The sequence below is a fragment of the Acomys russatus genome, chromosome 5, assembly GCF_903995435.1.
Source record: "Acomys russatus chromosome 5, mAcoRus1.1, whole genome shotgun sequence".
Taxonomy (NCBI): domain Eukaryota; kingdom Metazoa; phylum Chordata; class Mammalia; order Rodentia; family Muridae; genus Acomys; species Acomys russatus.
Window position 1 is genome coordinate 9,260,442 of NC_067141.1, and position 13,504 is coordinate 9,273,945.

At 45.1% G+C, this 13,504-nt stretch overlaps 1 protein-coding gene across 1 annotated transcript in view; it reads left to right on the plus strand.

Annotated features, from left to right (window-relative positions):
- The window catches only part of Inpp5f (inositol polyphosphate-5-phosphatase F), a 93,430-nt gene that overhangs the window by 67,065 nt on the left and 12,861 nt on the right, over positions 1–13,504 (plus strand). Inside the window, exons 10-15 of the mRNA XM_051145401.1 lie at positions 3,745–3,869; positions 4,832–4,909; positions 6,247–6,367; positions 8,031–8,159; positions 10,676–10,793; positions 12,994–13,192. Coding sequence (XP_051001358.1) covers positions 3,745–3,869; positions 4,832–4,909; positions 6,247–6,367; positions 8,031–8,159; positions 10,676–10,793; positions 12,994–13,192 — 770 coding nt within the window. The remainder of the gene's footprint in view (positions 1–3,744; positions 3,870–4,831; positions 4,910–6,246; positions 6,368–8,030; positions 8,160–10,675; positions 10,794–12,993; positions 13,193–13,504) is intronic.

Sequence of the window (13,504 nt, forward strand, 5' to 3'; positions counted from 1 at the left end):
CTCCGGTTCCAGGGACTCTGACACTGTCATTTGACCTCTCTGGGCACCAGGCACACACATGACACGCATAGATACATATAGGCAAAACACATTTAAAATAAATCTTTGATAGTTAATCTTACAGTATATTTAAATATCTTCTTTATTTGAAGTATATAATGCAGGTTTATTGGAAGCAGCTCTCAGCTGCCATGCAGCTGGGGGTGGGGAGGGGGTGGGGGGAGGAGAAGAAGAGGAGAGACAAAGAGAGGGGAGAGCAAGAGAGGGGCGGGCACTTACATGTCTTCTAAGCCCACTAAAAATGATGTACAATACAAAAGAAAACTGGAAAAAATAATTGAACAGAATCTTTATGTAAAAAGATATTTTATAAAGCCAAAAAAACATGTGAGAAGGTGCGCCATCACATTAATCATCAGGGAAATGCAAATTAAAGCTGTGACTCACACACCAAGGTGGCTGAAGTAAAAAAGATGAAAAGATGAGAAACACCAAGTACGGGAAAGGATGGAGAGCAATTAGCACTTAAATAGAGGACGTGTCTACGACTGTGTTCAGTCAGGGGCGCTCACGCAGGAACACTGCAGCATCTGAGCAAGGCTGTCCAGGGAGGTGTGTGGGATTGCGTGTGCTCAGGAAAACAATTTGGTCTTATTCCACATTATAATTCCTTAACACTGATTCATGGATTAATAATATTCCTAACTGTAAGTAGCATTAGGATGAATAAGCCATCTTTAAATGTAACACAAAATCGTGGAAAGGAGCAACGCAACACTGAGGCGTGCAAGCCAAGGAAATGACGTCTTCCCACGCGCGTCCCCTGCCCCCTGTTGACTCATACCAGTTTCTAGGTGTGTGCACTGAGCAGACGGCTCCTGCTTCCAGCGGCAGCCTGGCAGTGCTCATTTGTCTGTGTTATCTGTGTCCCTCTCCTGGGTAATTGCTTTCTGGAGTGAGAGGCCCATCGTCAGTGTGACTCACTCGTCGTGACAGCATTGCTCTAGCCCATAATTGGTTTAGGCTGGGGCTGTTGACAGATGGTGGATGATGTGCAGAAAGGGCCCTGCTGTAATAAAACATATCCCGGAACCAACAGTGCCCCTGAGGTTGTCGTGTCTGGATTTGATGCGGGACTTTTGCAGCTATCTCAGGACTGTGAATGAGCCAGGAGGATGTTTATCCAGTATGCTGCTAGGAAGAGTCAAAAAAAAGATAGAGGGAATGGCCGAATAGAAAGGCAGGAAGAACCAGAGTCCTCCATGGTTTCTGGAGTCACTGAATTGACCTTCTACTTCCAGCCTGGCTCTGAGATTTGAGTCAGTGATGTATTGTTTGTATCAAAAATTACCCGACGCCAGCACATTCACAGTGAGCTCAGGTCAGAAGGAGATGCACGTGTACTGTTCCTCAGTAGTTCGGTTTTACTTGTCTCTGGCTGTTAGCCTTTACCCACTGATGGACCATTAGAATATACCAGAACTCAGCCAAGCTGAGGTGGCACACACCTTTAATTCCAGCACTCAGGAGGCAGAGGCAGGAAAGTTTTGGACTTTGAGGCCAGCCTGGTCAACAGAGTGAGGTCCAGCCTAGGCTATCCAGTAAGTTCAAGGCCTGGGCTACATTAAAAACTCAGTTTTAAAAAATTAAAAAAAAAAAAAAAGTTGGGTGTGGTGGCGCACGCCTTTAATCCAGCACCTGGGAGGCAGAGGTAGGTGGATCTCTGTGAGTTTGAAGCCAGCCTGGTCTACATAGCAAGTTCCAGACCAGCCAGGGCTACATAGTGAGACTCTGCCTCAAGAAAGCAAGAAAAGCAAGTAATCCAGAGCACAGAGCTGGCAAGATGGCCACATAAATGGGGAGGGGGTGGGGAGCAGCCGCTACACAGTGATTCTCTAACCTTCCCCCTGCACCCAGGCATGTCCTCGTGTCCTTCCCCCCCCCCCCCCCCCCCGCACACAGGCATGTCCGCATGTCCTTCCCCCACCACCACCAGAAATAGTAAATAAGATTTTAAAGTTCAAGAAGTAGTTGATTTTACAGATTAAATTTGTGAAAGCAAACTTGTTGAATTAAACAGCATATCCATTTAAAGTTGATTTTTAGCATCCTGTTTCTTTAGAGAGACCATACCAGAACCAGTGAGACTCTACAGAGTTGTCCTCTGATCTCTACCACACGTACACGCATGTGCCCGCCCACCTAACACACATGACAGTAAATTAAAAACATTTTTGAGAGAGGACACAGTTTATACTCCCAGAAACAGTGGGGCCCTGTTTCTGTTTTCCCATGTTCACCAATGTTGTCTCTGTTTCATATTTAAATTTACCTGTATGTAGGTAAAATCCATTTTTACATCTTAACATTTGTAATTTACTATTAACAGTACTGTAACATCCTCTTACTGTGTTTTTTGTGAACTTACCCATTTTTTTTTTTTTTCTTACACTGTTTTTGGTTCTCTGTAAAGTGTTGATTTGTGTGGCAGGTATGTTCTCAGGAGAGGTCCTTGTGGCTTTTTTTTTTTAATCTTTGCTTTAAATGTACACAGATTTAATTTAATTGTTTCTGTTACTACATCTGTCTATCTTTTCCTTTGTCTTCTGATTTTTGTATTTTGCTTGGAAGGTCATGCTCCCACCTACAGCTGTGGAAAAGTGACTTTTCTTTTTAAATAAGTTGAAGAAAAACATTTAGGTCATTGATGCATCTAGAATTTACTTTGTGATTCACTAAAGAGATGTAGGGAGCTGCTGTCTCTCTTCCGTGTGGACAAAGACAGCTCTCCCAGTGCCCTGACAGTCATGTGTGCTTGCCCACAGTGGTGTGCTTAGTATACCCTGTGCTCCTCAGTGGACTCAGAGCTTCGCTCCATCAGACTTGTTCTCTTGGGTCAGTAGTCTGTGTCTAGTTCCACAGTCTTGCTTGCTATGGAGAATGTGTAGAATTGCTCCAAGTGGGACAAATTACTCTGTGTTTATTACTTCTCATTTCCCCCAAATATTTACTCTTTCAGATGAACTTTAGAGTTAACTTATCTTGTCCAAGAAAAGACCTTGATTGAATTTTGATTGGGATTGTTGAGTATATATATTATTTTGGGGAGACTTGACATCTTTACGATATTGGATCTTGAGATTTGGCCACATGGTACATATTTCTGTCTATTCAGATTATCTTTTACATATTCAGTACAATGTTTAATTTGTAGATTTATTTTAAAAAGTTATTCTACCTATTTAAAATACCTACTGTTTGGGCTGGAGAGATGGCTCAGCATTCAAGACCATAAATGTCCAGAGGATTCAAGTTCAACTCCCAGAACCCACATAAGGTAGTTCACAACTGCCTGTGACTCCATTTCCAGAGGATCTGATGCCCCTGACCCCCAGGGGTGTACACACACACACACACACACACACACACACACACACACACACACACACACACACACTTAAAAGTCTTTTAAAAAAACACTTGCTGTTAAGAAGAAGCATGTTTTTACTTAGTATTTGTTGGCTATTGTGGATTTATAGAACTGTTACCATTGATGCCAGCAGTTCTCATACAGATAGATTTATGTAACATATTTTAATTTTATGGAAGACATTGATACTTGAGTGGATTAGTTTCTAAGCACAGCTGTTATAAAATGCAACTCCCAGTGAGTGTTACACTCACATGACGGTGCTGAGGCCTCGCTCATCTTGTTTTTGCTGTCACTCTTCTTCATCCTCGCAGGTCATCATTAACTTGGTAGACCAGGCTGGGAGGGAGAAGATTATTGGCGATGCTTACCTGAAGCAGGTGCTGCTCTTCAACAACTCGAAGCTCACCTACGTCTCCTTTGACTTTCACGAGCACTGGTGAGGGTCTTGCTGAGAGGGCAGGACTTGACGCTCTCTCCTCTTTCCTGGGAAGGACGCCGCCCTTTCCTCTGCTGAGAAGGGAAGCAGGTCATGGGTACTCGCTGTCAGTGTTTGTGAGCTTTGCTTGGACTGGGCCGTTAAGTTGTTGCCAAAGCATTTTCAGTCTTTCTGTTCCAAAATGTATCGTGAACTCAAGTTCCAGCTTTGGCTTCTAAGCGCAGCCGAGGGGAGGACAAAGGCATCGTGCTGTCTGCCCTCATACTGTTGGGAGCGAGTCTGTCCCTCTGCTCTGATTGGTCAGTGATAGCTGGCTTCGCCTGTAAAGGGTTGTAGGGACAGAGCCATCTGTTTGTAATGTCACTGTGTCTGAACGTGTGCTCTCAAGTGCAGATTTGCTATAGAATATACACTAGTTTCAAAATCATCTGTATGCATAGCTGTTCTTTTTAAGACTTTTGAGCTACTTTAAAGATCCTAAGGAGCTGGTGAGATGGCTCAGTGGTAAAGACACTTGCTAACGAGCCTGACCATCTGAATTTCATCCCCGGAACTTACGCGGTAGAGAGGACCAACTCCTGAAAGTTGCCGTCTGACCTCCACATGTGCACACACACAAAGTAAACAAAATGTGATTTCAATACAAAAGGAGTATTATCTTAATAATATCTTTTTGGTTTTGTTTTTGAGATAAAGTCTCACTTCACTATATAGCCCTGGCTGGCCTTAAGCTCATGGAGTTGTCTCTGCCCCTCAAATGCTGGGTTTAAAGGTGTATTCCACCGTGTTCAGTGTTTGTTTGTTTTAATGGTGCTGGGGATTGAAACCCATGTGTGCCAGGCAAGTGCTCTAACACTAAGCTACGTCTCCAGCCCCCTTCATCTTAAGTAAACTAAAAAATAATAATTCTGTTATATACTAAATATTGCCTTTTGGTTTTTGTTTTGGGGAATGGGATTTAGCCGAGGAATGAAGTTTGAAAATGTTCAGACCCTAACGGATGCCATTCACGACATTATTCTTGACATGAAGTGGTGTTGGTAGGTATTTGTATTCATTGGTTTTCTGTAGCTGTGAAGAGACACTGTGACCAAGGCAACTTATAAAGAGAACACTTCATTTGGGGTTCATGGTTCCAGAGGGTTAGAGTCCATGACACCGAGACGTCATCATGACATCACCATGGCGGGGAGCGTGGCAGCAGCGGCAGGCAAGCAGGCAGGTGCTGGAGCAGTAGCTGAGAGCGTATGTGTGTCTGATCCATAAGTATAAGATGGGCAGAGAGGGAAGGAGCCATAGGCTTTTGGGATCTTACAGCCCACCCAGTGACACACCTCCTCCAGCAAGGCCACACCTCCTCCAGCAAGGCCACACCTCCTCCAGCAAAGCCACACCTCCTCCAGCAAGGCCACACCTCCTAACCCTTCCCAAACAGTTCCTCTGACTGGGGATAAAACACTCACATATGTGCGCTTATGGGGCCATTCTCATTCAAACCACCACAGTATTTCACAAACACTTGTTTTGACTCGTGGTCTGTGAAGTCATGTGTTCATCTAATACAGCTAAGCATCATCAGAACAGCATCATGCTGACAGTGTGTGTGCATGCGTGTGTGTGCGCGCGCGCGTGTTTTCCCTGCTCAGTTTACTTCCTTTTCACTAGGCAGTGCTGCCTGTAGACAGGGAACAGCGTCAGATGGCTAGAAAATGGAGTAGAAGGTTGCTGCTGCCCTTAAAGGACTTAAACTTGTTCCTCTCACTGTTTGTGGTTTCCATTCTGTTTTTCTCCTTTGCCATCCCTCATATGGGAAGGGAAGCTTAAAAGTATTCAGTTTTTAGGCATTTTGAAATTAACAGAGAAGGGAAAGATGCCCAGACTCCAGGAGGTAGATGTAAGGAGGAGGGGGAAAAAATCATCTTAAAGGCCAACAGAGAACATTTGATTAGATGTTAAGACGACACAGGTGGCTGAGGAATTAGAGGGCACAGACTTACTGTGTGACTCCTCGGCAGGCGGTGGGACCAAGGTTCCACTTGGAGGAAGAGCAGGCGTGTTTAAAATGTTTATAACTCTGTGCAAATGCCGTGCCTGGGGTTGTGGCAGCTCTGCGTCTTCAGAGGGAGGGAAGCCACTTGCTCTCTGGTGTTCTTACCTGGGGTTCTGAGTTCTCCAGTGGGGGATAGCAGTGCCGCACTGCCAAGTTACTTTGTAGTTGACTGTAAGCTCTATGGGGCGCTCGGTGCAGCCTGGCATGTGAGGGAGCTCCTACACGGTTGCCGGCGAGCGGTGCTGCCGCTGCCACGTTTTTAAGAGTTGTGGTTTTTGAAAACTTTTTTGAAGTTTTGTAAATTAATCCCACCTTTCTCTTGACAAGGGTTGATCAAGCTGGGGTAATATGTAAGCAAGAAGGGATTTTTCGAGTTAATTGCATGGACTGCCTGGATCGCACCAACGTGGTGCAAGCTGCCATTGCGCGAGTGGTCATGGAACAACAGGTAATCTGGAGTCCATTTGATTCTAAATACTCACTTTAGAATGGCTTAAACTTCATATGTAAGTAAATAGAGAAACTACTTTTTAGAGTTCAAATATTTTGTAGAACATTTTTAAATCATGCAGATTGAAAAAAAAAAAAACCCTGGGAAATGTAACTTAGAAGTAAGTAGAATGTGGTAACATTTTCTTAAATACTCAACTTGGAAACATTTTAAATATGTTGGGGGGCATTGTGTGGTCATTTTCCATTTTTCTCTGGGCTTCAGCCCCACGCTTCGGTGTTTGAGGCTGGGGGTCTGTGTGCCCCACTTCTGTGTGGCCAGCGCTGGCAGCATGAGGTCGGGGTGGCACTGGTTGGGGACCTACTCCAGAGAAGTCCATGATCAGGGATGGAAAGCGACAAGGCCCTTAGCCTGTGGCACTCCTGTTATGGATGGCTCTCTGGGACTTGCTGATTCCTTCCCCTTCCCCTTGTGCCTCGGCTCAGAGGATGGCAGCTGCTGCTTCCCGGATTGGTTGGGACCTGTGTCTCATTGTCAGTCTTTTAGCTCCCTAACACCTGGTACCCAGTGTCCTGTGCTACAGTCCAAAAGTGGAAGCAACTCCTGTAGTTCTGATTTGCGTCCCTGCCCCCATAGAGTCTGTGACTGTTCACTGAGGACTCTATGCTGTTCTCTGAAAGCACATTTAGTCAGGCTCTTGAATTTCAGCCCTTACGGAAGATACTGACTCCAGGAAACCTCCCCAAACCTGAGTCTTACCAGCTTTTTTGTTGTTAACAGGGTTAGTGGGGTACAGATGGTTGCTGGGATGAGTAAGGGAGATAACTCAGGTTAAGAAAAGCAAAACAAACAAACAACCCCCAGAAACCCTTGAGCTCTGCCCTGGCACGGTTACAGTTCCGTAGCTGCTCTTCGTGCTGCTGTTTGCTCGTGGTTTTCTGGTATCTGGTTCCACTGCTTAGGCAGGGTTAAAATAGGCAAAATGCAGTAGTAATGGCCTGCACATTAAAAACATTAAAACAGGGTAAGTATTATACTGGTTTAGCGATAGTAACTGACAGCAGGATTTTCTTTATTTAATAGTGATTGTTTTGGAAACGGGGTCTCCTTATGTACCTCTGGCTGGCCCAGAGCTCACAGAGATCCACCTGTGACCCCGTCTTCCAAGAGATGGGACTAATGGGGTGCATCACCACACCTGGCAGTGCTGTTTTGAAAAATGTGCTGGTGCACTCTGTCATCTCAGCACTCAGGAGGCTGAGTTAAGAGGACTCAGAGCTCTAGGCAAGCCTGGGCTGCTGCGTAGCAAGACTCTGCCTCAAAAATAACGTCTGAGGGAACCGGTGCGATGCGGGCGGGGAAAGCACTTGCCACAAAGCCTGGAAACCCGAGTTGGACCCCTGATCACACGCGGTGGGAGGAGAGAACTGGCTCCTGCAAGTTGTCCTCTGACCTCCCTGTGTTCTTAGTAGTGTGTGTACGTGTACACACGCGTGCGTGCATGCACCCCCCCCAACACCTGTAGTTAAAGGAATAAAATCTGAAAACATTTTGTTTATACAAGGGTCCTAAATTATGTCAGCTTTTTCTCTTTTTCTATAGTATATATTTCATGCTGTGTTTCTCAGATATTATTTACCCACCAATATGTTTATTTTAGCTTAAAAAACTAGGTGTGATGCCCCCAGAGCAGCCACTACCTGTGAAATGTAACCGAATCTACCAGATAATGTGGGCTAACAATGGTGACTCCATCAGCAAGCAGTATGCGGGGACAGCTGCTCTGAAGGTAACTTATCTGTAGCAAGCACTGCGGATCAGTATATCTGAGGTGCAAAACCAACTCTGTTTTTTATTTAAAAAAAAAGATACCTGCGCTCCAGATGATAGGTCTGTGGTTGGTTTCTCCCTGGACTGTCTGACTATGGCAGGAGTCTGTGTGGACCTGAGGGGAGCACACTGTCTCTGGAGAGGCTGCTCTTTCTGAGGGGTCCCATGTTGCTGTAGCTCCCAGGTTCTTAGGGGAATCTGGAAATCTGAAGCTTTCTGTGCGTTATTTTGTTCTGAGACAGGGTCTTCGTATGTAGCCCCAGCTGTCTTAGACTCTACCATGTAGGCCTAACTGTCCTCAGAGTCACAGAGAACCTCCTATTCCTGCCTCCCCATGCACCAACACGCCTGGCTGTGCGTGCATTTTAAAACTGTATGCAGACAAACCATGTCTACTAGGACCTGCCCTGTCCCGGGATGCTCGTGCCTTCTCTGAATGTGAGTCTTAAGCCTGCCTCTTACTGTATGACCCTGGCCAAGTCACTTATCGACTCCTGCTAATTGTTCGGTGGGAATACCAGGCCCTCTGTGACAGGCTGTTACAGGCTACTGACTGTTTCCTGACACGTAGTGTGTATTGATGGGTTGCTTTATCAGTGTTTGTTGTTATAAATTAAGTTCCATGAACAGCCTACAAAGCTATTCTTCGCAGACCCTTAAATGTAGATATAGCCCCTGGTAACAAATTCTCAACTTGTGGGCGCTCTTCATGGGCAGCAGGAAGCGGCTCAGTCAGCTTAAATTAGGTTTATGTTGATTTCCCTTCAGGATACTATTTCATCTAGAACCATATCTCCTCTAACAAAGTGTAGCTCGGTTGGTAGAGCACTTGCCTGAAGTGCGTGAGGCCCGGAGTTCATTCCCAGCAAAACCCAAACCAAACAAAATAAGTTGGACCAAGGGTTCAACAGACTTCGGCTTTTTTAGGTTTTGGTTGCGTAATACATATTAAAAACCTTCTATTTTTATGATAAGGCCTTTGTGTAGGCCAAGCTGGAATTACTAGTGTGAGCCACCGCATCTGGCCTGGGAGTATGTCTGTGACTTTCATTGAAGACCAAGCTGGCCTTGAACTCAGAGTCCAGCGTGACTCTGCCTCCTGAGGGTTGGGACTAAAGGTGTGCGCCACCGCCAGCACCTGACCTAACAATGTTATTTTATTAATTAAAGAAAATAATCTTACAAGTCCTTATCCAAGCACTGCTTCATTTTCTTCTTTGAGTTAGAGTTCTCTGGCGTCCACATGCATGCCCTGCTGTGTTCACATGTTGCTGCACCAGGACTCCATGAAAGTGGCCAGCTTGTTGTCAGTATGCTTTTCCTGAAAATGTCAGTTTTAGGGCACGCCTGTAGCCTGCAACCTGCTGTTACCAAGGCAACTCTTATAAGAAGTTTTTGCTTTTTTGTTTTGTTTTGTTTTTTGTTTTTTTGAGACAGGGTTTATCTGTATAGCTTTGGCTGGCCTGAACTTCTTTGTAGACCAAGTTGGCCTCAAACTCACAAAAGCCCTCCCCCCACCCCACTTCCAGTGCAGGGATTACAGGCATGTGCCACCGTGCCCGGCATAAAAAGAAGTATTTATTGGGAGCTGGCTTACAGTTTCCTAGGTTTAGTCTGTTACCATCATGGCAGGGAGCATGGCAGGTGTGGTGCTGGAGAGCAGCTGAGCACTACACCCTGACCTGCTGGCAGGGGGAGACTGGGCCTGGTGTGGGCTAGCCTGGGTGGCACACCTCCTCCAATAAGGTTGCAGGAGCGCAGCGTGTTTCTGAGATTGTCACGGGTAAAACTAATGGTCTGGAATAGGGCTGGAGGCTGTACCTTCCTTCCCTTTGAGTTACTTTAAGTCACTACCTCTCTATTGATGGCCTCATTCTGAGACTAGGTATAGGAACTCTGGTCTCCATGGACTGCACGTGGACACACACACAGACACACACACACACACACACACACGCACACACATGTTAAATCTCATTACAACACACTCTAGAGAGCTATCCATATCTTCCCGTATCTTCTCACATCAGAAAAGCTGCTTTTGAAAGCCGGCTAGGGTGGTGCACGCCTGTAGGCCTAGCTCCTGGCATGTGAAGGCAGGAGGATCGAGGTCAAGGTCATTCTTGGCTACAGAGTTAGGCCAGTTGAGGCTACATGAGACTGTCTCAAATCCTTCCCTCTACCCTCTAAATTTTTGTTTGGAATATATACCGGTTTGAGCCTTGAAAAATCTTTTTTTATCTTTTTAGTACTTGTTATATACTTGGTTTTGTCTTAGAAATTCTGTAAGTTGCCAGAATGGCTTTTCACTGAAGGGCCATTTATCTGAAGGCTTGATGTCATGAATAAATATTACATAAAATTATTTGGCATGCTTAAATCAGAGTATTTCTCATCTTGAACTGAAAGTTCCAAAGACTTTTGAGACCATTCTTATTTTTGAGTAAAATTCCACATTTACCTTTTCTTTGATAGGGTGACTTCACCAGGACGGGAGAGAGGAAGTTGGCAGGAGTCATGAAAGACGGCGTTAACTCTGCGAATAGGTACTACCTCAGCCGGTTCAAGGATGCTTACAGGCAGGCTGTCATCGGTAAGGAGGAAGGCTCCCCTTCCTTAAGACCACAGCCCTTCTGCAAGTGAGATTTTGCAGAATTCAGCTTCTTGCACGTATTGTGTTTTGTACTGTACTTGTATTTCTAATATGTCAAATTCAAATTTTCACAGTCTTAGCATTTGACAAATGTTTTTGGCTGGAGCAACAAAGGAGCATACAATTCCATATGTATTAGTTTGTTTCTCAAGTAATAGAAAAACGGGCTTGAAGGTGCTAGTGTGTGGGACATAGGACCCCAAAACCTCAAGCTGTAGAATCTTCATATTCATTTGTTTGCCCATTTGCTCAAGCCATGTAAGCAGATGATTTTCTTTCCTGTTAGTTTTTTGTCATTACAAATATACGACCATCCTTTTCCATAAGCCACAGAGTATCCTAACCAACGCACTACTTTTTAGAAGAGGAAATGGCTGGTAGATTACCCACAAAATTGCTACATTGACATGTTAATTTTAGTTTCAAGAAAATGATATTTTACAAGATTAAAGTAAAAGTAGACTGTTCTGGATTAGAAACGAATATGACATAGATGGTCTATGATCCCTAAGATTAATTTTTAGGTTCTGTTTCTTTCACCTGATTATTTTAGCGTGTGTGAAATAACCCTGAGCCAAATACCATATAGGAATTGGAGGAGCCTAACCGGAAGAAGCTGGGTTCAGAGCTGGGCTGTCACTCAGTTTTGGAGTACTTGCCTAGAGAATCTAAGGCCCTGAATTTAATCTCCATAAACAAAACAGAAAGTCTGACTCGTTTGCCAGAGATGTTCGTGACATAACTAGAGACGACTCGGATGTTTAGAACAGGGTCTCACCCTGTAGTGCTGGCTCACCTGGAACCCGTTATATAGACCAGGCGGGTCTCAAACCCAGAGATCCACCTGCCTGCCTCTCGAGCGCTGGGATTGAAGGTGTGCACCACACTGGCTGAGATTTGGATGTTAGGGTTAGAGGGGAAAAGAATGGTTTGCCTCCATTGGCTGAGGCACCTACTTGTTATGTCACTGAGAAGCTGGGTTCTGCGCTGCCCGACTCCAGCTGTCTGTTCATCTTGCTCTGATGTTCAAGGGAGAAGCCAACAGTAACGGCAGCTCGTTGAGTGCTGGGAGGCCAGGGTTAGCAGACTTTCTTCCCGCGAGCTGCCTTAGACCTCAGTGTCCGAAATGTGTTCATAAGGAACAGGCTCCAAGTAGCTTATTAAAGCTTTTGCTGCGTACCCCATTGGGAGGAAGTTAGAATGTTAAAGTTTTTGCTTATTTTAGAATTAGATAGACTTGGTATTGCTGAGCTGTTAGAAGTTCTTTATGTATTAGGTATGCAAATCCCCTACAGGATGAGCAGTTGTAAATGCACCCAGAGCAAGCCTCTCAGTGGCAGGTGGGTAGCATCTTTACTCAGGATTGGGTGATGTCCATGACATCATCAATCAAGCTGGCTTCTCATGCGGCCCATAAAGCCAGTTCCTTCGTTATCAGGTCCACCCTAGAATCTGCATCAGGTTCATGCAGACCGTTGGCCTCACCTGCAGCCCGTGAGCAACGCCCTGTGCAGGGTGTGTAAGCAGGGGGCGTGCCGGGTCAGCATAAGCTTCGTCTCCCTTAGTCCACACACTCTCTAGTCCATTCCTACCGGCCTATCCCCTGGGGGGATTATGTTCAGTGTCACCCAGAGGACCATATTTCTATTAGATACCAACTGAGACAAATGAGAACTCATCACCCAAGTCTACAGTATAATGCTCATATCTGAGATGAGGTCCGTCTTGAAAGATTCATCTTCACATGCAGTAGAGATACTCCCAGGGCCTGTGAGGAAAACACACAGTACTGTACACAGCACAGAGCAGGAAGCGGCTGATAATGCAGCTGAGGGTCAGCAGGCCCTGGGGAAGACATGTACAAATACTGAGAAAGCCATGAAATTCTTCTCACCCATGAAATGTTTTCAGAAACACAGAAGTTTGTAATTTTGATGTCATCTAATTTGATTTTCTTTTTTTGATTATATTTTTAGTATCCAGTCTAAAAAAAAATTGAGCCTGCTTTAAGGTGGAAAAGATTTATGCTTTCTGCTTTCGTTAATGAATTCTGTTGTTTTAGGTCTTAGACTCTCTTTTGTTTTCTAAAAGACACATCGGTAAAGCTAAGATGATGATAGTATTAACACTTCTACCCTAGATTTGATGCAAGGCATTCCAGTGACAGAAGATCTTTATTCCATATTTACCAAGGAGAAAGAGCATGAAGCTTTGCATAAGGAAAACCAGAGAAGCCACCAGGAACTCATCAGCCAGCTCCTGCAGAGTTACATGAAGCTGCTGCTGCCGGGGGATGAGAAATTCCACGGGGGCTGGGCCCTGATTGACTGCGACCCCAGGTGAGCTGCGGGGTCCAGCACTCAGCCAGCTTCCTGTTCTGGGTTGATAAGTTGTCGCCGTTAGCACCAGCACTTGTTCATGACACGTGGACTTGATCGCACCAAGCATGGCAGTTGCAGCGCAAGGCACACTCACGTTTGGTACAGAATTAAGGGAGTGCTAAAAAAACTAGGCCATGAAAAGAAATACTTAAATACAGCACTTGGTATTTTTTTTTAATGCCTGGAATGTTAACTCATATATGTAATCCCATCCGTTTTGAGGCTGAGGCAGGGAGACTGCTTGGGTTTGAGGTCAGCCTGGGCTACGTA